The 27,967-nt window shown below is 41.3% G+C and overlaps 1 protein-coding gene across 1 annotated transcript; it reads left to right on the forward strand.

Annotated features, from left to right (window-relative positions):
- Nucleotides 1-100: 100 nt before the first annotated feature.
- LOC149288966 (cyclin-dependent kinase 8) lies at nucleotides 101-27,967 on the forward strand. The gene is made up of 13 exons (XM_089491149.1): nucleotides 101-228; nucleotides 10,453-10,528; nucleotides 11,770-11,880; nucleotides 13,994-14,134; nucleotides 16,423-16,480; nucleotides 17,188-17,319; nucleotides 17,783-17,926; nucleotides 18,161-18,230; nucleotides 20,178-20,250; nucleotides 20,660-20,757; nucleotides 21,035-21,113; nucleotides 21,734-21,892; nucleotides 27,842-27,967. The coding sequence occupies exons 1-13, from the start codon at nucleotides 101-103 to the stop codon at nucleotides 27,965-27,967; spliced, it is 1,395 nt and encodes a 464-aa protein (XP_089347275.1).

The following is a 27,967-nucleotide window of genomic DNA, read 5'->3' on the forward strand; positions in this document are numbered from 1 at the left end:
GTTGTAAAGCTCTTGGCTGCGGACTGTGCGGCTCTATCCCGCCTGCTGCACCCTCTCCCGGGCCGTACATGCCCTGCAGCCAGCATACACGGCGTTGAACATGGACTATGACTTCAAGGTGAAGCTGACAGGGGAGAGGGAGCGGGTGGAAGACCTGTTTGAATACGAGGGCTGCAAAGTTGGAAGAGGCACTTACGGTCATGTCTACAAAGCCAAGAGGAAAGATGGGTGAGTGTGTGAGGCCAGGCCTTGGGCCCCGAAAACAAATACCCCTGTGCATTAGCTTACTGCCCCCTCACTCACTGCTCGGCTCGTGGGCTTACCTCACACGATACCCGGGGCTGGGGTAGGAATGTGTGCCTGTAGCCTGGGGTAGACTTCCTTGGTTTCCATGGTGATTGCCCCCATCATGTCTGTTCTGTAGCGCATATGTCGCAATGCTTTGTATCGCACATCATATATATTTGTATATTCTTGCGGGGGGGGAGGGGTTGACTCTGTATGTTTGCGTGATGGTGGATTCCGGTGCTTTTCGGGTGTCCTGAGGCACTCGGTAATATTCTTACTGTCCTATACAGCAGGCAGGGGATTAACCCTTCTTATGAAGGCGTTTAGTAGATCAGGTCTTTGACAGGTGAAAAGACACTTGGAGATCTTTAGAGGAATCCCTGGCAGGCAGCTGGAGGGGCACAGGTGTGTTTGGGAGCCTGACTGCCATGTAGCAAAGAACCTTTTTTCAAGCAGCGTCTCCAATATGATTGGTAAGCAAAGCAGCCATGATACCCAATGCCGATACACTACTCTTCTAAGACCTTAAGAAATGGACAGTGCTGAGATTTGATACATCGCTGTTACCTATTGTTTTATATAGCGCCTTCATATTCCATAGTGCTGTACAATAGGATGCTTGTCTTTATTTTTTCGACCTGGTTGGACTAAATGTTTTATTTGAAGTCTGTTTTTGGTTTGTATGACATATCGTGCGGCGTTACTTTGGAAACCACAGTTGTCAGAACCTATATCCTAGAGTCTTTTTTTCTCGTTTGGTAACTTCATTACCCATTATGAAGGGTCAGTTGTGACACTACTTCTACCAGAACCCACCCTGGATTATAGTTTAGTTCGTGAGATGATTGAACAATACATTGTTCGGGGCAAATGCAGTTCTTCTTGGGTTAGCTCTTTGGAGTAATGTTAGGGCGTTGGAATCACAACTTACCTGCAAATAGACCTTCATGGGAATTTGGAGAGAGCCCCCGAATTTGTTGACTACAAAACCATATAGAGGGGTAGCTATAGAATTCAGCGCATATCCAGCGAATACAAAAACACCTAAAAAATATATTGGGGGGTCACACTTTGTGGCCATATACTGCTTAGCCGGCCACTATGACGAAGTACCCCAAGTTTGGCAAGTCCGATGTTTAATGTTTCATGGCTATATTGCTTACCAAGGAGCTGAATCAGTGGGACCGCGTTTTAACCCGAATGAGAGACTCGAGCAACTTCAAGCATTTAGAACCTGCAAATATGCAAAAAAATATACAAAAAAAGGGAGTGCGCAACCTAAAAAAATTCAGATTCCTGGGTTGCTGCCAGAATAGGCATTCAAAAAGCTCGGCAGGTGCTGCTCACTCGGCATTTGTTTGTGGATTTCTTTGCAGACACACAATGTTTAGGAAAATGTTAGGAAGAATAGATTTTTGCGTCTCTGTGTCTCAGTGGGTTTTGCCTTTTTGGGGATAAGTAATGGAGATGTTTATAGCGGCGGGCCGGCTCTAGGTTATAACATCGGTACCTTGTTGCTTTGGAGTTTTACGTGTCACCGGATCATGACGTATACGTGTGTTGATTCATCTTAAGGTTTTAAATGAATTTGTTTGGCTTTTCTTCATAGAGCAGCTTAGTGGCTCCTCAGCAATACGCCGGTGTATATCGGAGAGCTAATGAGATCTAGCAGCAGAAATAATCCCGGCGTTCCAAACACGTATGTGTCTGCAGCGTACCGCGTTCTCTTAGACTTTCCGTGTGCGGGGACCTTTTCTCCAGGGATGATGCCGGTGATGTGTAATTGTGCCGTTGTGTAGCCGTCGCACCGACACTCGCATTCTTATAACCTTTGTTTCAAAATCTCGACGTGTTGGCTCTGTTATGTGGAACGGAATAGTAAGATGCCGTGTGTTCTTTGATCAGGGTAAAGGAAACCTTTTTAATAATGTCAGGAGCGTGGACCGGCAGGGGCGTGAAAGGTAATGTGTGTCGGAGTGCTTTTACTAAGTTTTGGAGGGTGTATGCTAATGATTACCGGCCAGCATGGCTCGGATCGGCGCTGATGGGAGGTAATTGGTATGAATGAATAAAAGTGAAAGCCCTGTTGGTGCGCTGTCCCTGTGCAGACCTCTGCATACGACATGTATGTTCTGGTTCATCTCTGTTGGTCCCTTGTATGACGCTGTCGTCAATAAAAGCGTTTTATAGGAGAGCCGTTGCCTGATCTGAAGGCTAGTAAGAATAGTTTATTATTATTATTATTTGTTTTATATGGCGCCATCAAATTCCGTAGCGCTGTACAACGGGTTTCAGTAATAGTTTCAGCTTGCTGAATCTTTCAGGCTCTCCCTTTGCTGCCTGGTGCGAGGGTCCGGTTGTTTGGTCGTTGCGGGGTCCCAGCGACACAACAGCCTTTCCTCCGTGATGGGAAAGAAGGTTAATAATCGTCACGGAGTAATTCTGGCCATAACGTCGCTACTGACCGTGGTCCCTTGCAGTGTTACTCTCCACGTGTTTGTAGCGGCATCCCCCGGCCTCAGAGCCTTTCTGCATTAATACCGGGCCAGGGCTGCTCTATGTATTCTTGATGGTTATTTTGTTTCATGTTGAATGTAGTTATTTGTAAAACGTTTGTTAAGCTAAGTAAAAGTCCACGGTGTGTTTATATCCGATACTTGTATCGAGTGTTTTTATTAACCTTTTAATGCGTGTCATGTTACTTTGTAATCCAACCATATGTAAACATATAGGTAAATATTTCTGAGAGCTTATAAAGCATGGCTATAACTCTATTTTCTGATCTAGTTGCAGGGTCTAGGGCTTATTATTTTCCCTTCTCCTTTGTAAATAACGGCGGTTAAATATTTGTGTCAGGAGAGGGTCTGCAATGTACAGCCGTGGCAGCCAGCCCAGCCGAGTACCCGTTGACATAAAGGTGCAAAATATATTTTAAAGGCAATCCACGTAACGTATACTTTACAAACTTTGCAAAAGGAGAATGCTTAGGGAACCAATAAAAAGCAAATGCCGTGAGGGGCTGATGCTGCCGCGTCTCCTTCGCTCCCGGGGGGCTGTAGGTAGAATTGCAGGTTTTTTGAAAAAACACAGCAGCGCTCCAGAATAAAACTGCGCCAATCAACTTTACAGCAGCCCGGAACTGGCACAGAATATAACAACGGGAATGTTTTTTTTTTAAATCCCAAGTTTTACTAATTAAGATAATTTTCTAAAATGTGTGATAGTTTCCTCTGCTGATGGGCCGTACGCCGTGTTGAGTCTGGCAGGTAAACTCTTTGGTGAGTTTGGTTGCAGAGCAGCTTTCAGTTATATGGGAAAAGGGAGCACAAAATGGGACTTATCTGCTAAACTGCTGCCGCAAAAACTGTTAGGAAGAAAAGTGCACAAATAACGGCATGGCTGTTTATTTCAGATGGAGAAACAAAAAAACAAAGGTTACGATTCATGTTGAAGGGAATTGCGTGTCTCCTATACTTAATACCATTACATAGAACTTTAATGAGAAAAGTATACTGTAGGAAAAAAGCACCTGAAACGGCAAATAAAAATAATTGTTTTTCAGTAGGAGGCCTGTCAGCTTTTTATCTTTCTCGTTCCTTTTGGCTTTGACATGTGAGGGCTTTGGATAATCTCGATGTCCCCGAGAGGAAGCTCGAGGTAGTTCAGTCTATACACGTTTAGGCTTTATAGGCCATCTCATTAGAGATCGGCGTTTGTTTGAAACATCTGGTTTCCATGGATACGTTAAATGTCGAAGAAAATATTTCACTGAATCGGTTTCCAGGCACGGTACGAGTTTCCTAGACTTTATCAGTTTATATTTGCATTGCACTGATCGCATTTTAAAAGAAAAGAGACTTCTTTAAGAAGTTTGCATTGCGCGTGTTTCATTTATTTTATTGTGAGTATTTCGTCCCACCTGTAGTAGGAGAACCGAGTGTTAAAGAAAACGTTACAGCTAACAAAATCCATTCTGTGTAGGAGAGACTTATAAGACGTTAAAGTACTGCCTGGGACCCTAAAGGCTGCTGCGGTTGCTACTTAATGATCTTTTTGATCTGGATCATTTAAAGTGTCCTTAAAATCTGCACGATTTATGCCATCCCGCGTGTTGAGTGCGACCGCTCAGTCCTTGACTCACAAACAAAATATTTTCTAACAATGCTTGTTCTTCAGACTAAATATTGGCGCATTTACAAAACAGCGTCTGCCAAAGACGGCGCTGCCCCTTGTTTACGGTGAACGTAGTAAAGTGTTGGGAAGCAGAAACAAGACCGTATTTTAGACTCGTGTTTCAGTTGATGCTCGGATGTGGCTTCATTATCTCCGTGATGGAAAAGATTGCCCGACGTGAGTGCAAGGAGACTAAACTAGATGGGTTTATTTGGGTTATTTTATTATTACGTTTATTAATAAAACACCCGCAGATTCCTCGCGCTATTACAGTGACGTGTGCGTGTGTGCGTGTGTGCGTGCGTGCGCGGTTTAACAGATATTAAAATATTTCATGGCAATGACAACAACAAACGGCCTTGTAATGTAATAACGCATTCAGTCGTTAAGTCCGAGTGCCGCCTCGCACAGCGGTTAGACTCGCTCTGCTGCTGCGTATATTAGATGTTCTGTACGTGAAAAGAAACGGAGGCTTTCTGAACATTTCAAGGCATTCTGTAAAGCGTCATTGACGTGAAGATGAAATAAGTATGGAAATGCCCTGTCCTTTAGATTCGAGGAAAGGGAGGCACTTTAATGCCCTGTCCTTTAGATTCGAGGAAAGGGAGGCACTTTAATGCCCTGCCGTGTTTGTTTTTCCTCTGGATAATAAATTGCTGCTGTTGGCAGACGCTGCGGATAGCAGAGCCAGCGCTTTCCTGATACTGCTAGGTAGGAGAGCGGTTATTTTCTTGGTTTGGTGCTAGAATTGGCTTATTCCCACTTTGATCAAACTTCACAAAACTTCCACATTCTCTCAAGGGTCAGAACACCAACGGATAAAATGTCAGACCTTTGTGTTTCGTAAATGCTTACCAGGTCCGGTAATGTTGCCGCCTTAAATCATGGAGGTCATGAAAATACCGAGAATAAATGAATGTAATATATTGTTTGTGCATTGTGTTAGTAAGTTTATTAGCGAGTGCATTACTCTAGAGTTACCCTAGAGGGTTTTTCTGTGTTGATATCATGCTGTCTACCAGCGAGGGCAAACATATAATGCTCTGTGTACTTTCTCCAGGTTCCTTTTAAACCATGCTTAAATCCCACTAGTTTCTTGAAAAACTATGCTCGGGTAATGTCCTGCCTCTAATATCCCTGTTTGGCCGTTTGATTCTTGGGATGAATGCCGTGATAGGAGATTGCCAGACACAAGCCAGCTCTGCAGTAATTATACTTCTCAGAGAGAGCCCTCCATGCTTCTGTTACAGCCGTCTTCCCACACTGTGTGCAGACAACGGAATTGCACAAAGGAACCCAACGTATCGCTGTTTGTCTGTAGAGCTTGGTGGTTGAAATAATCATTAAAAAAAGAATGCTTCTCCTGACAAAACTGTCATTTTGCTCAAGGCCCATGTTACCGACAGTCCGTGCCACCAAATCAAGTGTCAACGCAGAACCCAGATCTAACGGATACGTCTGTCTGCCTTAACCTCTTATTTCGGAACACCTTATTTCTTACACTTTCCTTCTTATTACCCTGGTTGCTTCCCCGAATGCTAAGATTCACATTGCACTGCATACCCCCAACTGCCCCTATGCGGAGATGCCCATGTAGGGCACATACCCCCAACTGCCCCTATGCGGAGATGCCCATGTAGGGCACATACCCCCAACTGCCCCTATGCGGAGATGACCATGTAGGGCACATACCCCCAACTGCCCCTATGCGGAGATGCCCATGTAGGGCACATACCCCCAACTGCCCCTATGCGGAGATGCCCATGTAGGGCACATACCCCCAACTGCCCCTATGCGGAGATGCCCATGTAGGGCACATACCCCCAACTGCCCCTATGCGGAGATGCCCGTGTAGGGCACATACCCCCAACTGCCCCTATGCGGAGATGCCCGTGTAGGGCACATACCCCCAACTGCCCCTATGCGGAGATGCCCGTGTAGGGCACATACCCCCAAGTGCCCCTATGCGGAGATGCCGTGTAGGGCACATACCCCCAAGTGCCCCTATGCGGAGATGCCGTGTAGGGCACATACCCCCAAGTGCCCCTATGCGGAGATGCCCGTGTAGGGCACATAGATGCAGTAGATCAAGCAGTGTTGCCCACAGGGATAGACAAAGTTCCTGCATTGTTAGGACTAAGCTGCAGCAGATCTCCTGGGAGGCAAAGGGTTAAGGTGGAAAGATTACATCTCATTTTGGCCAATTACTAGGAAAACTGGACATCTGTGAGCTTGCGCAGACATTTTTGTAAAAGATGTGTTTTTGTATGTTTGCCATCTAAACGCCAAACGGATTTTCAGGTCTCTTCGTCCGGAAGAAGCAGCAGGCAGTGAGTTTGCCGGAGACGTGTTTGTTACTTTTGATTAAATCGTTAGATTGTGCAGAGCGAATCGTTTAAAGTCTGGTCATGTCCTGCGAAGCACGAAGCGCATGCTGCGGGAAACCTCATACTCCTCTGATGTTGTTTTTTATTTGGAGTGGGGGGGGGATTTTTATAATGGCTGAGGCTGTGTCTAATATGTATTCAAACCGTGTAGGGAATGCAAACAAATCTCTATTGCTGGGAAGTACTCTTACAAATAGGTTATATATAATAATAAAATATGAGAATACTTACTATATATCTATAGCCTAAAGGAACACTGCAGCCATCATATGCACTTTAACTTGCCTCCTAGCCATCTATAACCCCTGTCTAAACTCCACATGTATGGCTATCTTATGACTGCGACCTCTATGTTGGCTTTTGTGAATAACGTGAAGACACGATACATGCTGTACAGAAGGAGGTTGAGGGGAATGAGGCTGAAGGTGAGCTTTTACCTGAATGAGGATGATTTGATTGTAACAAAGATCGTGTCGGGGATCTTGTGGCTTTGGGGGGGGGGTCCTTTTAGAATGCTGGTTGTGGGAATGAAGAAGATATTGTATTCTTCTCTGAAGAGACCAACTTTCTGACCGCTACTATCAGAGCCTGGAATAAAAACCTCTGCTGTGACTTTAATGACATAATCTCATTGCTTGATGAGAAGAATGCTGGTGGGGATGGTATTTATCTAACACGTGATAGATGCAGAATACGTAGAATGCGGGTTTCCGGTGTCTCGTTCAATCATCGCTGCCTAAATATGGCCGCCTTTTTTATTTTTTTTGGGGTTTTTTTTGCATTTCTGTCTACAGAACAGTGTTATGACCTGAATGGCATTTAGCCGCGATTTATTTATGGAATAGTATTAAATGAGAACTTTTCTGCCCAGGATCAATTAAAATCTTTATGTCTACAATTTAAAGGTGCCGTTCCATCTACTCTGCTGCTTATGCCACTTTTGGTTACGAAAGCATTGTCAAACATCAGTCCTAGAACTGTTGAATGGACGGGTATTTCCCCCCAAAAATCCTTAATCATATAAAATTTTGCCTCATTCGTATTTTTGTTGGGGACACTTAGTTGTCATGTGCATAAGCAGAGGTAGTAGGTTGGTGCCATAGAACCAGTTAGGGCTGATTTAAAGTTTGCATGTTTTTATGTGATTAAAACTTCTGAGTATAGAATAAATAACACGCCTCCTAAAGTATATTTGCTTAACATAATGAAGAGCTCAATGTCTACAGGGAAAAGCGTTTGTAAAGCATATTTAGTTATTATTTTATATAGCGCCATCATATTCCATAGCGCTGTACAATGAGTAAACGGGACATAACAAGTAGTATATAACATAACAATCTGACTTACAGAAACAGGTGAGGAGGGCCATATACCATATTGTCCCGATTAAAGGCTATACCTTTTCCCCCTAATTCAAATAAATTAGGGGTTTGGCCTATAATCGGGGTTTAGCGATTCAGGATGTTCTCACTCTGTCTCGATCAATTCCTGCCTACCTTTTCCACCGACCAATTGTCCCCATCTCTTTTTTTCCAAGCTCCGCTTCTTCTCTTTCCTTTTCTTCTGTCTTCTTTCATCATCCGGTTCTCCCCAGTATCATCTCTCCTGGAGCACTTCCTCAAAAGGGCGGACCCCCCGCGCACACGCTCTCCCCTGATTGGCGGGTGCGTACCGTGGCTCCACCTTTTTGCGGTACGCCAAGAGGCCAGAATATTGGCGATGAATTGGCAGAGGAAGCGACGTGCACCGTTTATTGATGTTTAGAGCGGGGTATAAAGATAACTTTGGGGTATTTCCTGTGCTGCTGCACATTTCTAGTTAATGCGATGATTAGAGTCATAGATTCATTTTTTGTTATTACTGGCACCGTTTTTAAAACTTGTTAAAAAAGCAAAATGCAACGTTTTCAGTTAATGTCTGTCATTGTGTCTATTCTAAGCTTGTCTGCTTGAAAAAAAGTCCTAATGCATATTTGAGTTGGCAAAAAAGCAATCCTCTAAACCAGGTTTGGGGACATTTAAATATCACTTGATAAAAAGCAATGACAAGTTAAATTAAGGTAACCAAAAGAAATAAAACTCCTTCTGTTTGAGCATTATGTGTCGCTGTATCACGGGTATTGTGAACCGGCCCGTCGCCCTCAGATGACTGTTCCTCTCTGAAAAGATGAATACAGATTCTGAGGACTCTGTACATAATTATAAAAAGGTTTAATCCTTCGTGCTTAGCATGATTCATGCTCGTTCCAGGGAACCCCAACACGCAAGCTTATAGGTAATTAAAAGCTTAAAATATAACAAAAATATATCTTGATCCGTTCAATCACTAGATAGTTTTGCTTTGATCCATGCGTAGGCTAGACTGAAAAAAACAATTACAATTGTGTAGGTTTTCAGCAGGTAAATAAATGGGCGGATTAGTTGGTCCAGAATATTTATTTTTATCACTGGATGTAAGTGTTACCATAGCTAAATTTTAGTATGTGTGTATATAGGACATGTTCCTGCTTTCAACAGAGGCAGCTGAGGGGCGACATAAAATGAGACAAACTAAATCCACAAACTAAAGAATACATGAATTGATATGCGGTGACAAAAAGTAATGCGGTCTGTAAAATAGACTCAAGCGTTTCAGGACTGGTATTTTAGCGCACGATTACTACTGGGGTAGTGAATAAACCCCTAACAATGGAAATGCTGTGTTACGTATATGTGTATATATGTGTGTAAATAAATGTATGTATATGTGTGTGTGTGTAAATAAATGTATGTATATGTGTGTGTATATGTATGTATATGTGTGTGTATATATATGTGTGTGTAAATAAATGTATGTATATGTATATATGTGTGTGTAAATAAATGTATGTATATATATGTGTGTGTAAATAAATGTGTGTAAATAAATGTAGAATTGTTTTTGTTTTCTATTTCGCCGCATGACCAGCAATGTAACAGTCTTCTTTTTGTGTGTATGATAGTTGGTTGTGGCTGACTTTGTGTGCTTTTCTTTTATTAATGCAAAGCTTCTGCTTTATTGATTTAATAGGCTCTGGTCTATTCATTCTGAATAAAAGAAAAAGGTGTTGTAGAGAATAGGTCACTCCGGCCAGCTTGGGAAATAGTGAATTGGCCGCCCCCCCCCCCCCCCGGTATGCGGTGTGCAGGGACCTCCGTGTCGTGTATCTGCGTGTCTATTTACTCATGTGACGTCACATTTGTGGGAACTTTTAAGACAAAGATGCTGTTTTCCCTAACGGGACTGCATTAACACGTGACGCATGTGTCTTTAAAACACAGAGCGCCGGAATACGATGCCATATCCCAGCACTCCATAGGGTTTGGTAAACGTTCCCCTAAAATGCTCACGGTTGGGAAAAACACATTGTTGGCAAATCCAACTTTTGTGAGTTGGTCTAAAATCAAAACTTGCTTTACAATCATTAGCCAGGCAGTTAAAAAACATTCAAAGATTATAAGCCATGTTAGTAGAACGTACAGACTGATTATATGCTCTGATAAACTGGATTTTCTCGGGTCACTTGCAGCTACTCTTGTTTTTATGATTTTCTCTTTACTGACTGGATTATGTATTTCTCTCGTAGGAAAGATGATAGAGACTATGCTTTAAAACAGATTGAAGGAACAGGGATTTCTATGTCTGCGTGCAGAGAAATAGCCGTAAGTACAAAATTATTTTTTTTACATTTTGGGACCTTAAACTTCATCAGAAAAAAACACTATCACAAAAAACCTTTGAAGAAGTAGCTTGGGTTATACTCTGACACAGGGAATTTAAATAAAATATGTTGTTGGTGTGTGCCTAGCGTGGCTAGCTGCTAATCTACTATTTATTGTTCAGCCATCTACGGCCCTCTCCTTTGACCCAGAAGCTCCGGATGAAGAGCTGAATGTCTGGGTCCCTCTCCTCTGGCACTGTACTCTTATCAGTATACTCTTGGTAAAGCTCATTGTCATATTGCTAGTATGGAAGCCTGGCTGCTGGCCCTTCATGTACGTTTTTCTCTGTCTAGAAGTGAATAATAATTGGCTTCTCTATGGAAGGCTATGTATGTGTGATGAAAGCGTATGAGCTCATATAATATGTTTATACCCAAACGAGCACAAGCACCCACCTTTTTCTTTCCACAGTACAACACCTTTCCATGTCTTCTTCTAATTTCCATATTCCATATAGTTTTATGCTAGTCATTTTCTAATGCTTGGCTATGTGAAAAGTTATGTTTAAAGATAGATAGATAGATAGATAGATAGATAGATAGGGTTTGAGTTAATACTGAAGTGATAAATACACCCAGCTGTCAACATTAGTCATCTGCTATTTTTACATTTTTACTCTGCTTTCTAATACTTGTAGGTAGGTAGATATATGTATGTATGTATGTATGTATGTATATATATATATATATATATATATATATATATATATATATATATATATATATATATATATATATACACACACACACACACTCTCTACATGAAATCTGGGACTGTAAGCTCTTGAACAGTGTACTCTAGTCTGTACTTCCCTGGGATGCACGGCACTTCTCATTAGAAGATGTGGACAGTGCTGGCTTTCATTCATTGCAAAATTTTGTAGTGAAAGGAATGTCATTTATAGAAAAGATATCCGGTGTTCTGTTTTATTTACCTTTTCAGAAGAATAAAGTGTGCTAAAAACTGGTCATACCTATGATTTATATATATTTTTTTCTGCGGGCAGCACGTGTCCCGGAACCTGGTCATACCTTACGTCTAATTCATATTATTTGATTCCTGAATTATGGTGTTTCTATAAAATATAGAAAATAAATTGAGTGTTTGAATAAGTTGATTTCTCACGGCTGAGCCATTTACTTCTAACACATTGATTTATTTATTTTTCTATTTTCTTTTAGCTTCTTCGTGAGTTAAAACATCCAAATGTCATTTCCCTGCAGAAGGTGTTTCTCTCTCATGCAGACAGGAAAGTGTGGCTTCTCTTCGATTTTGCAGAGCATGACCTGTGGGTAAGTATGTGTGTGTGTGTCAGATCTCACATCGCATTACAAAGAAAGTATAACCTTTTATAAGACTTTCTGTAAGACGTACTGACTATCCCTGTAAGACATCGCATGTCCAATGCAACACCAAAGAATGCATATTAAAATACATTGCAAGTACTTTAATATGCTTTAAACTTTAAGAAAATACTATCTATTAAGTGGAGCTGCAGCACAACACCTCCTCCATGTCCCCTCTTTCATGAAATCAACCCGCACATGGCCATGGGGTCTTGTTTGAACCCCCCATAGAACCCTCATCAAGGCGTTGCTGAAGCAGATTGGCCGTAAGTATACCATGTAGGTGCTGAAGCGAGATTTGTTGGCCGAGGAGTTGGCAGGTTAGGAAAGAGGCAAATAGATATTCGTTTGCAGCGTGGACTGCATGTAAAGGAGACACTCAGCTGTCATATATTAAAGTTCATTGGGTGCTTGGAGTGTCTCTTTATGATAAAATGGCACAACACTTGATGTGAAAATCCAGGAACCATCACTACTGCAAACATAAGGAGGCCATGCCTTGTGTATAATTTATACCTCTCCCCAGGGGTTGTTGGTGGAGTTCTATGCTCTGTTTGTTTTGCAATGAGTGACGTGAGAACATTTTCACGTGTAAATCCTTTCCCAAGATTGCACTTCTTTGTGTACGTGAATTGGCAGGGTTACTTTGTTACATGTAGGATAAGAATAATATGGCTACAGCTGTCTGTGTGATACTTTTCAGGGTACATTGACATTCTTCTTGTTCTGAATTTCTTTGCTTTTACTCTATAGCGGAAGGAAGCAGTTTTAGGCTCTGCACACACTGTATTCTGATTTGCTTTTTCTTATTCAGTAGAGACATACAGATAGTGTAATAGCCCATAGACTGTACTCAATGGGCCAGGTTCTCCTTTCACACAAGTATACTGAGCCACTGTGTTACTGTATCAAGTGCCTGGGCCGAGCTTCCGCCGCTGGCTGGGATTCTCAGAGGGATTTTGAAAGTGCACTTCTAAGCTGGCATTATCCCCGAAGCCTTGCCTTTTCATCAGCTTGGCCGGGCCTCAAATGCATTCCCATTGCTTGAGTGGCTACTTGAAGGCATTCTTTTGTACGCATCCTAGGATATCCGGTGTTGGATTATTTTCCACCTTCCAGAAGAAAAGGGAATACAGTTTTCACATATCCATATACTTCTGAGCAAATCAAAAATCCACATTTGGTACCTGAAGCATTATTTTCTATGGGCCCTTTTAAAACGGGTACTCCAGCCATCATGTTCATTTTAATGCGTATAATGCCTAGGTGGTCGCTTAAAGTTTGCGTGCCCCCACCCATTGCAGTGTATGGGGATTTTCTGCAGAACCACCCAATCTGCCTCTGTCCCCACCCTCTACATTATTTTGCTCACAGAAGATGTGTTTGGCCATATGTATTTCCCGATACATGATATGCAAGCCACCAGTCTGCTCAAGCACTGGCAAGGCTAGGGTTTGGGGGTGTCTATGACCCAGCATGCGCAGAAAGCTCTCTCATTGACTTCAAGCAGCCAATGAGTGGCATAAAGGGAGCAAGTGCTGTCCTGGAGCTGCAGCTGCTTCTAAAGGCATGTGATGCAAACACAATAACACTTCCCACACAGTATCTGAATTTAAATGTGTACAATAGTGACCAGCACTAGACCTCGCTCACTATTGTACACAAGTATTTTTTTCTTCTACAGCTTGCAAAATTCTTGAATATGCCTGCTTTGTTGAGGAAGCTGCCTGGAACACTAGACTGTACCTTTTAATGACTGCAACATTTGCTTTGACACATGACTTCCCAAAGGAAATCTCACTTCAGGCGTTATGAAATCATGTCGGTGATAAAGTACCTACAGAATGAGTAGTAAAGTCTATATTTCATTCAGAGAATAGGCTGGGGGCCAGATCAGGAAATCACGATGGTCCTGTCTGCTATGTTGTATTGATCTGCTCTGTTGGTTCCGTTCCAGGCCCATGAAAAAAAAAACCCCATCTGAATAAAGCGTCTTGTTGTTGTACTGAAGGAAATGTTTGTTTTTAGCACTGAATGTTTTTTTTTTTGCTTCTTTCAGCACATAATAAAATTTCACAGAGCCTCTAAAGCAAACAAGAAACCCGTGCAGTTACCTCGGGGAATGGTGAAGTCGCTGCTGTATCAGATTCTTGATGGCATCCACTATCTGCACGCTAACTGGGTATTACATAGAGATTTGGTAAGCCGATGACTTTCTGCAAACATTAACAGCGAGTAATTCAACATGGGTCAAAAAAATAGGAAAACCCTTATGAAATGAAAGGGCACCCACTCCACGCATTATAAATAAGCAAGCATTTAGTGTTCCATTACTAAAGATCAGTGTATCGTAACATCTACTGAAACGCTAAATAATATATGTAATATGAAACTGACATCACCCGGCATGCCTGGCTCGGTCCTATAAACGGATATGAGTGGTAGGACAAAACGGAAAAGTGGCATCCGCTGGCACAAGACCATTCTAACCCAGGGACAAAGTTGGACAAAAGCATGTGAAACTTAAGAGCCACGATGAGGACGATTGCATGAATGTCAGCAAAACCCTGCAAAAAGGCAGTTATGCTGAATATTATTGCCTTTGTTTTACTAGAATATATATATAGAATCTAATAATATATTAGAATATAATATATATAATAGATAATATTTCATCTCCACAGTCTGCTATCCGATCCGCTTCTTGTATCGCAAACCGACTTAAATACAACCTATATGTCTTTTGTTTTCATTTCATTGCGAACATCCATTTACACACAACCGCTCTTAAAAGATTCCTTTCAAGGGGTTATTTAAGATTTGTTAAAAAAAAAAAAAAAAGCAAAGCAAAAAACCACCACAGAGCTATAACCATAAAACACTGAACTCAAAGCACACCTCCCACATTCTACCTCACCTTTTTTCTTTAAAATGGCACCAAACTATAACCACACTGCTTGGATGCTCTGACCTTTACTTCTAGGCAATCTTAGTTAGTGGTTGGTGCTAAAGAGGAGTAGACGGTGGGCACTGATATTGTTTTGGGCTACATGGCTTGGCTCACCCGCCCTCCGAGTTGAAGCTTTATTACAGGAGAATGTTAGCGGCTAGGAACCAACCCTATCTGATCCCCACCAAACACTACATGACCTTTACGCTTTTACAAAGAAGAGATTTCCAGTAGGTATCCGAGCAAGCAGTGCCTTTATACAGGTTCATACTTTGAGAGTGCGTTGTATTTCATAGACTTTTACTGTCGTTAGGACGGCGTAATGTGGACTCCATGAAAGAACTTGGGCTGTGATACAGTTTCATGAGGTGAAGCCTTTGTTCTTTCCATCCCTTTTGGAAAATGGTGATTTACAGCATTTAGCAAGATGCTTGTTCTGTAAAATCCTTTTAGCGCATGCTACGGAAACCAGAATTTGTGGTCCTTTTCCAATAAAAGCTTCGGTAATGGAAAGGCTTAATGGAAACCCATCTTTACCCTTTGACCTACTCCTGTGCAAGATTAGTAAAAAGTAATTTTTGTTTCCTTGTGTTTGCTTCATCTGTAGAAATTGAAACAAACAGCCAACTTGATTCATATAATGTATTGTTTTGGGGTTATGCCAAATGCAGCACTGCTAAGTGGCATTTATTCTTCAGCTCCACAATAATAGAACTTGAGTTTGGTAAAGGTACAAATGTATCGTGTGCACAGGGGGGGTTAAGGGAAGTTTAAAAAGTAGTGGGGGAGACTGTTACTGTAAGTAGTACTCCATTGATGCCGGAATTCAGCCACATGCTAAAGGACTACACCAGACCACTGAGTGGGGCTGCTTGCTTAGTTTGCTTGATGGCCGGGTCGAGTGTGCCTTTCAGGATAAGAAATATCTCGTCTCACTGGTTTTTCCCTTTATTATGAAACCCCAGCTTTGGCAGGTTTGTCCTCCAATGAGCCCCAAGTTGACCCTTCAAAGAACTTGGTAAATCTGTGACATGGAATTGGAGACATACTGATGTAATTATGCTTTATGGAGGGGCTGATTGATTAGGGGGGGTTGGCCACATGAGGCAAGGTTAAGAAATTGTTTTGAAAAGTGCAACTTGTATGAACTTGTAGTGACAAAACCCAGTGCCTGATCAGCATACCTGGGAACTTTTGGCCTCCGGCTACCCGGAACCTTCCCTTTCGGAATGCGGACAGATCTGCCCACTGCTGGAAACACCCCCAATTCAAAGGAAAAATGGGTGGGGAGCGGGGCGTGTCAAGACCCCGCTCCTGCGACCCGGAGAAGCGGTGCTTCACCCGGCAATCTCCGGCTCAAACCCGGAAGGTTCCCAGGTATGCTGATCAGCAGCTCTGGCGTCGCACAACACAAAACAAATTATTTGGCGTTCTGGAGTGACTGTTATATTCATGGAATGAAATACTAAGAACTTCATGGTTTTTTTTTCTTGTGGGAAAGTTTATACTGATTTTGTTAAATATATCCTTTCTTTTAGAAACCTGCTAACATTTTAGTCATGGGTGAAGGTCCAGAACGTGGAAGAGTAAAAATAGGTTTGTAATTAATGTGATGTGCCTCTGATTGTTTTTCATATTTATTAACCTTTGCAATAAATCTGTTGGCAGGAATGAGACATTTTTAAGTCTAATCAATTTTATCATAAAATAAGAGCTTATTTTCAATTAGGAGATTTTCATTTATACTTAACTGGTCTTGAGAACATCCCTAGATAATGTGGCTGCCCCCAACTTTTAACAGATTAATAAAGAAAAACACGTTCTTTTATATGTGTTTAAGTCCATTTTGCACGGATTATTTTCTGTGCTAAGGCATGTGAACATATTTCTATTTCATGCACGTGAACCGCATTCTTCTCTGGGGCTTTATAGAGGCTTCAGAGCGTATGTCCTGTATGTTAAATCCCGTTGATTTAAAGAGTGCTAAACCTGGGTAACCTCACATACTTGTCTTGTAGGATAATCATACCCGAGAACTGTCTCCTTTTATAATTCCTGTTGGCAGGGGGCGTGGTGTTTGACCACACCCACTCCTGCCTCTTGCTCCGACATGCAACAAGCTCCACCCAGAAAAGCAAAAGTTACGGAGATGGAGGAAGGGGCATTCTAGGATTTATAGAGGAAAACTGAAACAATGGGATGAAGAGCCTGGGATCAGAGGGCTGCCCAGGGCTACATTAACTGTAAAGTCATCCCTACTGGTGTTGCCTGGTTTTGATTTCTGCTTTCTTGTTGTCTTGCAGCGGACATGGGATTTGCCAGATTATTTAATTCACCTTTAAAGCCTTTAGCAGATTTAGATCCTGTAGTTGTTACATTCTGGTATCGAGCTCCGGAATTACTACTAGGAGCAAGGCATTATACCAAAGCTATTGGTGAGTAAGTGTTCTTGGTTTCTGCACAGGAATTCCTTATGCTTTTTGTTAAGTTGCTGTAACCCGTGATTGTTAAATTAAAGATGTAAAAAGACCGTGATTGTAGGATGTGCCATTTTACGTGCAGGCAGCAACATCAGAGCTTTATAAATCTGCTAACTCAACTGCGTTCAAGCAGACTTATAAGAAATATTGATGCCCCAGGGCGTTTGGTTTTATGAAAGTTTCTGCTCCCAATTTTCATCCTCAGGATGTTAACTAAAACATGGCTTGATGTCATAGCATTCATCAGCCATCATATTTTCTAGCATATAAAATGTATATAGATTATATGAGGAAACCATCTGTTTATGTTTTTTTGCTCTAGGTATCATTTTCACTATTGTATTTATTTCATTTTATATTAAATTCTGTTTACCTATAATGAACAAATCTTTTGAGACCGTGCTCTTTATTTTTCAAGATATTTGGGCTATAGGATGTATATTTGCAGAGCTGTTAACTTCAGAGCCAATTTTTCACTGTCGACAAGAAGACATCAAGACTAGCAACCCTTATCACCACGACCAGCTGGATAGAATATTTAATGTCATGGGATTTCCTGCAGGTACACATTTCTGTAAATCACTATTTTTTTTTAATTGCAAAGATTTTCTCAATCCGCTAAAATCTCATAGAATCTGCCCTGTCAGCAGCCTGTAAGCCCCTTACTAAAAATTTAAATATTTTGAGCCAATACGTTGCTCCACAAGATCACATTGATTTGTGTGGATATGTCGATGAATTTGTTTGTGTGCAAAATATCTTTTTAACTTCATGCAAATATATTTTATTATTTTAGACAAAGATTGGGAAGACATTAAGAAGATGCCCGAGCACTCAACCCTAATGAAAGATTTCCGCAGGAATACGTAAGGCAACTAACACAAGCCCCCTTCTCTTACTCAAATACTGGCACTAGTGACTCAGTTCATTTAGTAAGAAACATTTTTCATTATTCGCTGTGTAATTTCTATTTTAACAGCAGATAAGCTACCTATGTAGATACAAAAATTAATAAGATGAGCACACGAGCGAAGGTTTGTGGGGCTTTGTATTTATAGATTTAAGAATGAATAGATTGTCAGATGAAAAGAATGTCAATTTAGTATTTTGTCCTTTTTAATGTTTCGCTGTCCCCCATTGTAATAGAGCTACAGAATCTGCTGGCTCTATAAATAATGCAATGCAAAGTTAGCAAAAGGAAGGAACTAGCAGTATATTTTCAAAGCCAAGATTGCCTGGCACACAGCACTGCTAATTACTGCTGAAAGCACCTTCATCTAGAGTTCATAGCTTGAAAACTGCTTATTAACACAGTTGCACAGCGTAGTAGAATTTTGCCTTGGCACCTGGAACCTCAATTCAACTCCCACGGCCCCAAGCCCAGAAAAACGCTAGCTTCAATAGAAGCTCCGCAGACAGCATTGAATGCACTTTTTTTATTGTCAAATCTAAAATATTATTTCCTTCAAGTATAAAATGTAAAATGTTTTCCTTTTGCACAGTTGAGGTTAAAAGTTTATATACATATAGGCTAAAGACTCATGTTTTTACAAGTCAATTATGGCATCGACTCGGTTTACATCAGAGGTCATTGTGAAATAGATTACAGACAGAATTATTTCATCTTTAATTCCCTATACCAGGATTATAAAGGAGTAATGACTTAAGGATCTTGTGACTGGCCACTTGTTATAATTAGGAGTTGATTGACACCTGCGGCTGTATTTAAGGGCCTGCCTATAGAGCCAGGTCCTTTTTGCCCTCGATGCCACAGGATAACCCAAGCTGCTCATCCAAGACCTCAAAAAACCTGTTGTGGACTTCCAAAATAATAGTTCCTCAGGAGCAGTTTTTAGTATGGCACCGCACAGAATGATGGAGACACAAATTATTTCCCAGGACCGAACATACTTTGGTCTGAGAGGTTCAACTGTACCCGAAGACGACAAAGGAGCTGGTGAAGGGGTTGGAGGTGTCGGGTACCAAAGTATCTAAATCCACCATTGCCATGGTCTGAAAGGCTGTCACTCCGAGAAGAAGCTCCTACTCCAAGTCTGCAATAAAAAAAAAAAAGTCTGCAAAAGCATTTTGGAGGTTTGTTCTCTGCCCAGATTAAACAAAAATTGAACTGCTTGGCCATATCGATCAGCGCTATGTATGGAAGAAAAAGGTGAGGCTTTTAATCCGTAGAACACCATCCCAACTATGGACCATCGTTTTGATTCAGAAAACAGATGACATCAGGAGGAAAGATGGTTACCTAGAAATACCCAACATCTCAAGACAGCAGCTAGAAAGGTACTGTGTTTTCCAGCAGGACAATGATCCTAAGCGTACCTCCAAAGTTGTAACACAATGGCTTATAAACCACAAGGTGAAAGCCCTTAACCGAGTCCCATAGAAAATGTGCGGACTGAACTGAAAAAGCGTGTCTGAGCATGGAGACCCACAAACCAGACTAAGTTACGCCAGTTCTGTCAAGGCGAATGGGTAAAAATTCTAGCTAAGACTACCTCTCACATTTGATTCAAGTTACGCAGTTAAAAGGGCAATGACACCAAATACTAACAAAGTATGTACATTTCTGACCCACTGGAAATCACATATTGTGACTTAAAGCTGTAAGAAAAGTCTGCCTGTAATTGGTTGTTTTAAAATCACCTCTGATGTAAACATATGCCTTAATTGACTTGCCAATGGAATGTACGGCAACATGAAATGCGCGGCGTTGTGAAAACTCAGGTTTGACTGTCTTTAGCCTATTTGTATTTAAACTGTCGGCAGGTAGGACTCTAACGAAATGTCTGTTATAGATACACCAACTGCAGCCTTATCAAGTATATGGAAAAACACAAAGTTAAACCCGACAGCAAAACATTCCATTTGGTAAGATTTTTCTACCTCTAGATACCTAAAATGATTGTCCTTTATTTATGCATATATTCAAATGCTGTTCATTTTGTTCCACACCATTGCAATTAGCATATAATGAGATGGCTAATATGACTAGAGAAACTAGATTCAATTCATTCCAGTCTGTGATAATTATATGTTTTAATAATAATATCAAAGTGATAATAGCATTCTGTTTGGAACAAGTTGGATGCCCTATCACTCTTCTATTATCTAGAGGACAATTATATATATATATATATATATATATATATATATATGTGTGTAGCCCTTTTTATCACCCATGAGTAATGTTTTGGCGAAGAAAATAATTGTATTACAAAATGCACTTTGTTAGCTTTTTATCCTGCTTAAAGAATATTTGTGGGTTTTTGTGCTGAAGCTTCAAAAATTGCTCACCATGGACCCAATAAAGAGAATTTCCTCAGAGCAAGCTATGCAGGATCCGTACTTTCTGGAAGACCCACTTCCCACTTCAGAGTAAGTAGCCAGATCTTTCCCCCTAATTAAAGTGATCTGTGATTCTTCACAATTTATATTATGTTTTGTGCATATCAATAAGCATCAGGGGTTTATACATATTTCCACTCTACATTTTAATTCCTCTAAATCTAGCCATATACTACATGTCAATTTACAGCTTAATTTTACTGCTAAACCGCAGTTAATTTCTAAATATCTAGAGCAAAAAAAAAGTTTTTTTTTTTTGTTTTTTTTTTTGGTTTGTCATGCATTGACCAAAAATTCTTGTTGCCAGTGTTTTTGCGGGCTGCCAGATTCCATACCCTAAGCGAGAGTTCCTGACAGAAGAGGAACCTGATGATAAAGGAGACAAAGTATGTTGTAAAGTGCAGATTGCAGCCTGTGTCGTGCCGTGAAATCTTTAGAACATTATGTCTAGGTCGGATTCCGCGGGCTTAGCTATGTATGTTAACTAGGTTGTGGGCTTTGCTTTGTATTGTCCAAGTAAGAATCCTAAATGGGTTCCTGCTAGTTTTTCAAACTACTGGGCCCAAACATTGACTGTTAATGGCCGAAAAAACAAACCTGGATGATACTGGCAGACACCTGTCAACCCTGTTCATAGAAGCACACATTTCATAGTGGAGGAACATCGAATGGCGATACTCTGTGTATTGCCAATGGGATGATCAAGGCGGTCTTTGGTATTCGTCTCTTCTGGACTGGGCATCCTATAACTATCCGTTAACTGGTTAGTTGAGATATATTTCAACTTCTGATATTATAAGACAATGTCATAGTTGGCAAAGTAGACAAGCTAATTGAACCCCTCCAATCCAACAGCAGATAGTGTTTTGGGTTTCTTTTATCAACAAAGTACTTACCTCGTATCAGGAAAGGGTCGTAGAATAGCAGAAACCACAGTGCTTCTCCTACATAATGTCTGGCAGTGTTTTATTTTGCAAGTTAATTCTTTCAATTTTAATCACTAAAGAAAAACCAACAGCAGCAGCAGGGCAACAACCATACCAATGGAGCCGGCCATCCTGGAAATCAAGATAACAGCCATACACAAGGACCACCGCTGAAGAAAGTGAGAGTTGTTCCCCCTACCACTACCTCAGGTGGACTTATAATGACCTCAGACTATCAGGTGAGAGGAGTTCAATCTCCATGCTATTTGATTAAACCCCACAGATACAGTTTGTGAGTGCAGCTAAATGTCCATTTATCGGCCACAGACCTTAAAAGTGCAAGGCCCAATTTTAATCCACGGTTTGACCCTGCTTATCACCATTTGGCAAGGCTTGTTTTTTTTTTTTTTGATAATGTCTTAGCATCAAGGTTGCAAATATGTATGTTCAAAAGGATTTATTTTTTGGGGGGGGGGGCTAAAATGCTGGTTGAAAATGTGTCCATGTGCACACAAGCTGTATCATCTTCATTAAAACCAGTCTTTTCCTAAATACCCAAAGAAATCTATTTACGGTGCACATCACTTATCAAGCAGATTTACAGTAACTGTAGCCATAGTTATAGGTAAAAATTGCCTTTTGGTGTCTTTTTTTTTTTTTTTTATTCCTTTTTGCTATGACAACCAGTGGCGTCTCCAGCTTTCATATTTATGGGGGGCCAGGGACCAAAGTAGGGGGGCCGATTATAAAACGGTGCATATACACTATATATATATACACACACACACACACACACACACACACACACACACACACGTTAGACGTGCATTTTTAACTACATAATATGTACTTAGTTATTTTTCATTCTTTAATATTAGCCCGTGCTGACATATATATATATATAACACCCTGCTTCCGATATATATTGATAATAGCCCCTGCTGTGGATATATACTTATATTATACCCTGCTGCCGATATACATAAAAATTATATCCTGCTTCCGATATATATTATTTGACGCTGCTGCCAATATATATATTAAAATTAGCCCCTACTGCCGATATATATTAGTCCCTGCAGCCAATATATATTAATATTATCCCCTGCAGCTAATATATATTAATATTAGCCCCTGCTGCCGATATAGATTATATATATATATATATATATAATATTAGCCCCTGCTGCCAATATGAATATAAATACTTGACCCTGCTGCCAATAAATATTATTAGACCCTGCTGCCAATATATGTTAATATTAGCTCCTGCTGCCTATATATATATATATATATAATATATTTTAGCCCCTGCTGCCGATATATATTATTACCTGCTGCTGATATATATTAATATTAGACCCTGCTGCCAATACATAAAATGCTGCCAATATATATAAATATTAGACCCTGTTGCCAATATATTTTCTAGTGAAAAAAATTGGACCCTACCCAAGCGTTTCCTTGGGCCCCGCTCAACGCTCCCTTGCATGCAATCACTCCCTCCGCTACCACACCAAAAAAAAAATATTTGCCACACTGACTGCTAGGGCTGCAACAACTAATCGATAAAATCGATTCGTTGAATCGATTTTTATCGATTATAAAATGAGGGTTTTTTCAGAGCAAACGCTCTGAAAAATACCCCTCGTGTTATAATCCGTTAGTGTGACTCACAGGAGTCACAGCAGCAGTTGCTACTTACAGTTCCTCCCTGCAGTCACTGCCGATTGGCCCGCCCACTTCTTTTCCAGTCCCTCCCTGCAATCGCTGCTGGAGAAAGAAAGGGGCGGGGCCAATCGGCAGTGACTGCAGGGATGGACAGGGAGGAAGAAAGGGGCGGGGCCAAACGGCCGATTGGCTCCGCCCATTTCTTTAGCATCGCCATGGCTGTGACACTCATCTAACTGTGAGTATAAAATTAATATTTGGGCTGCTGAAAGTTAGGGGAGGTGGGGGTTAATTTAGGGGCAGTTATAGTTAATGGGGTGTTTAGGGTTAACTTAGGGGCAGTTATAGTTAATGGGGTGTTTAGGGTTAACTTAGGGGCAGTTATAGTTAATGGGGTGTTTAGGGTTAACTTAGGGGCAGGTATAGTTAATGGGGTGTTTAGGGTTAATTTAGGGGCAGTTATAGTTAATGGGGTGTTTAGGGTTAATTTAGGGGCAGTTATAGTTAATGGGGTGTTTAGGGTTAATTTAGGGGCAGTGGTGATTGATGGGGTGTTTAGGGTTAATTTAGGGGCAGTTGTGGTTGATGGGGTGTTTAGGGTTAATTTAGGGGCAGTTATAGTTAATGGGTTAATTTAGGGGCAGTTGTGGTTGATGGGGTCTTCAGGGTTAATTTAGGGGCAGTTTTGGTTAATGGGGTCTTCTCTTCAGGATTAATTTAATGCTGAGGACTGAGGGTTAATTTAATAAAGTTAACTTAAGGTGCAGTTAGAGGTAAAGGGGGGCAAACTGAGGGGAATCTAAATCCTGGGGGCAGTGAAGATTAATAAAAGTATTGTGTCTGTGAACGAGTCTGCAAATCCTATGAGGGCACTATGGCATATCAGGGGGGTATACGGCATACCTGAGGAGGACGGAGTGACATATCTGTGGGTATAAGGCATATAGGGTATATAAGGCATATGTGGGGAGGGCAGTGTGGCATGTCGGGGAGGGCAGTGTGGCAAGCCTGGGCTCAAATATGCATAACTGGGGGGCAGGTTGGGGAAATAAACAAGAAAAAAATTTTATTCTGCCGTTTGTTTTTAACATCCTATGTTAATTTATTAAATAATTTAAAATAAATGAAAAATGTAATTTTTTTATCCGATTAATCGAAAAAATAATCGGCCAACTAATCGATTATGAAAATAATCGTTAGTTGCAGCCCTACTGACTGCAGATCAGGGCAAGACTGTGAGAGTCAGTCCTGCACCCAGAGGTCCTCTCCCCTGTAATCATCCCCAGAGTCCCTTTGTCCCCTCATTCACTAAACCATACCGCTCTTTTTTACTTACACCCTGTAGTTCGGGTATAGATCAAATAAACAACACATGGAAACAGCACATGCAACTGAATAAGATTTAAAAAAAAAAAAACTTGTATTTGCAGGTATACATAATGTATGGAAACATAGCATTGCAGGTATAAACCAACAGAACACACAAACCCAGCATTGCAGGTATAGATCAACTGGAAATCACATGTACACTTAGCACTATAGATCAAATAAACAACACATAGAAATAGCACTCAAGGTATTGATCAACTGAATAAGACATACAAATCCTATATTTGCAGGCAAACATAAATAATGTATGGAAACATAGCCGATACAGATCAACAGAATAACACAAAACCCAGCTTTGCAGATATATATCAATTGGAAATTACATATAAACTCTGCATTAAAAGGTATAAACCCCCTAAATTACAGGCATAGATCACTGGTCACATACCCCAAAGCCAACCCTGGCGTCCACATTGCCCACATAGAACCTGACCAGCACCTAAATTACACATAAATAGGACGTGCCATCTTTGTCGCCAAACAGCCCAACATGAGTCAACATTGTCCACAAACAGCTGAACGTACGCCATGTTTGTCCCATAAACACGCTACCTGTGCCATCTTTGTCCCCAGTGCTTAAACACCCTGCTTATACCATCTTTGCTTTTTTGACAAATCAATAATACACCTATGATTCACACAAACACTTTTACAGTCACTCACTAATTCACTTTCATTCAATCATTTATTCTTTCACACAAATTATTTACACATTCATTAATGCATCCACACATTAATCCATCCATTCTCTCTCTCATTCTGACTCTTTATTTCAATATTCTTGCCACCCTCCCTTCTCCCTATCTACCCCCTCTCCCTCCCTTTCTATGGAATTTAGTGTTTACTTCTTAGAATTTAGAGTTTGTATGACCTGCACTAAGGGGCACTAATATCAGCTTCTGCTCTAGTGATACATATATTGTACTTGCTTCAGCAAAAATGGAGTGGAGTAAACCAATATTTAAATGCAGTTGTTGTAATCCAAGAAAGCAACTACACAAACATTAGATAAAGAAGGTCAATAACTAGCACTGGAGGGTCATTACAGCACAGAGGACAAGTATGACTGACATGTTCAATGTGCACCATCCAACCCTGTCCAGAACACATTTACAGAAAATGAATACCGGTACATAGAAAGTCCCCCACAATGGGGCACAGAAAGGATCCAGTCGTGCATGCCTGTCTGGAAGCATCGCAAATGGAAAATGGGTTAGCAACAACCTTTCTACCTCTTCTCACTCCCTATCTACCTCTTCTCACTTCCCACTACCCTCTCTCCCCTTTGAAGTTCACTTACCTTGTACAAGTCCAGTGGTGGGATCGCGAGGCCTCCGTCTCCCTGTTCTGCCGCGGTGTTGGCGGCTTCACTGCTGAGCGCTGGATATGACATCATATTCTGGAGCTCAGCTTGAAATGCTGGCACCGCGACCAAGGCAGAGGCCTCGTGGGGAACAGTGAGAGGTGCCGAACGGTTGCTGAAAACGTATTAATCAGCGACCGCTCGGCGCCTCTCTCCTCCGCGTCCAGGGGAAGGCTGGCAGCCTAAGGCCCGGAGGGCAAGTCTAGTCAACTGGCCCATTGCGACATCAAAGCGGCTGCGAGCGACATTGAAAGCGGCCGCTGTGCGGCAGTCACTCCACCAGTGCCTAATGAAATTAAAGCGGCCGGCGTGCACGCACCGCACCGCCCAATGGCCGTGCCTCAGCTCTTCATCCCACCCTTTTTAAGACGTGGGACGAAGAGCTGAGGCATGGCCATTGGGTCTGACTGCCGCACGATGCAGGGGCGTACCTAGAGTATTTGGCACCTGTGGCAGATCCTGTATGTGGCACCCCCCCCACACACACACACTTTAAAACTGCATAGTTTCTATGGTTAGGCAAACATTGCGTCAATGTGTGCCTATACATTGAGCCAGACACTGACAATACTGCAGTACAACCCCTATCACTATATACTAAGCCAAACATTGATGTGATGTAGGCTTACGACTTTAGTGACTGGCATAGTATATAGTAGGGATGCACCGAAATGAAAATTCTGGACTGAAACTGAAAATTCAGCATTCACTTGGCCAAAACCCAAAAACAAACAAACAAAAAAAAAACCAACAAGTTTAAAATACTTTATTAAAAGTAACACCAAAATTAGACAAGAAAATCAATAACAATATTAATATATATATAACAACAATCACAATCCTATCATGCTCAGGTTCTAGCATGTACTGGCTGACTTAGCATGATAGGAGTGTGATTGCTGTTTTTATATGCAATTATATATATATATATATATATATATATATATATATATATATATATATATATATATATATATATATATATATATATATATATATATATATATATAAATACTGTTATTGAATTATTCTGTGCAATAAAAGTGTTAACACACCAAAGTTGGACCAAAAAAATAATTGATGACAGCAATCACACTCCTATCATGCCTAGGCAGCCACTACATGCTGGAATCTGGGCATGAAAGGAATGTGATTACAGCCTCCCTATGCCATGCTATCCCCCCACACTTACACATCCATGCTATCTCAAACCCTCATTCACAAACATTCAGCATAACACCTATCACTCTCACACACTCACTAATCCACTCTCCCTGAATCGTGTCCTACCTTTCCTCTGTTACTGTCACTTTTCCTCCTCGTCTTCATTCTTTCTCTTGTGTCCCGTCCTTCCGGTGCACTGAGCGCGGAAGACGGTGGGCGTGGCTTCAGTGTTGTGCGCCGGGATTTGACATCAAGTCCCGACGCACAGCCACAGTTGCCGCGCGCATCGTTTCTGGAGGCGTGGTGGCACCCCTCAGATGAGCGGCAGCCATGGCACCCCTCAGATGAGCGGCAGCCATGCCCCCCCCCCCCCCTGCCGATGCCACTGATGACAACTAACTTAAATTAAAAGTCCTATGCTGGTTGAATACATTCTCTGAATAGATTCTGAGAAATGCTGTGCGTATCCATATAATCCTTGCAAATGTTTGACAGGAGCCTAGATGAAACGGCATCTTTATTTGAAACACTAGGTTCTGTCACCTTATGGAAATATATATAAATCAGATCTTTTTTTTTTTTCTTTTTTTTTTTTTTACAGCGTTCCAATCCTCATGCTGCCTATCCAAACCCCGGACCAAGCACATCGCAACCTCAGAGCAGCATGGGATATTCCACTACCTCCCAGCAGCCTCCACAGTACTCCCATCAGGCCCACCGGTACTAA

This window comes from Sceloporus occidentalis, unplaced genomic scaffold (assembly GCF_023333645.1).
Source record: "Sceloporus occidentalis isolate IW3139 unplaced genomic scaffold, rSceOcc1.0.p SCAF_49, whole genome shotgun sequence".
In the NCBI taxonomy this organism is placed as follows: domain Eukaryota; kingdom Metazoa; phylum Chordata; class Lepidosauria; order Squamata; family Phrynosomatidae; genus Sceloporus; species Sceloporus occidentalis.

Coding starts and splice junctions, on each gene's coding strand:
- LOC149288966 (XM_089491149.1), top strand. CDS start 101: ATGGACTATGACTTCAAGGTGAAGCTGACAGGGGAGAGGGAGCGGGTG. Junction 17,320..17,782: donor GCATTATACCAAAGCTATTG/GTGAGTAAGTGT, acceptor TTATTTTTCAAG/ATATTTGGGCTATAGGATGT. Junction 17,927..18,160: donor TGTCATGGGATTTCCTGCAG/GTACACATTTCT, acceptor TTATTATTTTAG/ACAAAGATTGGGAAGACATT.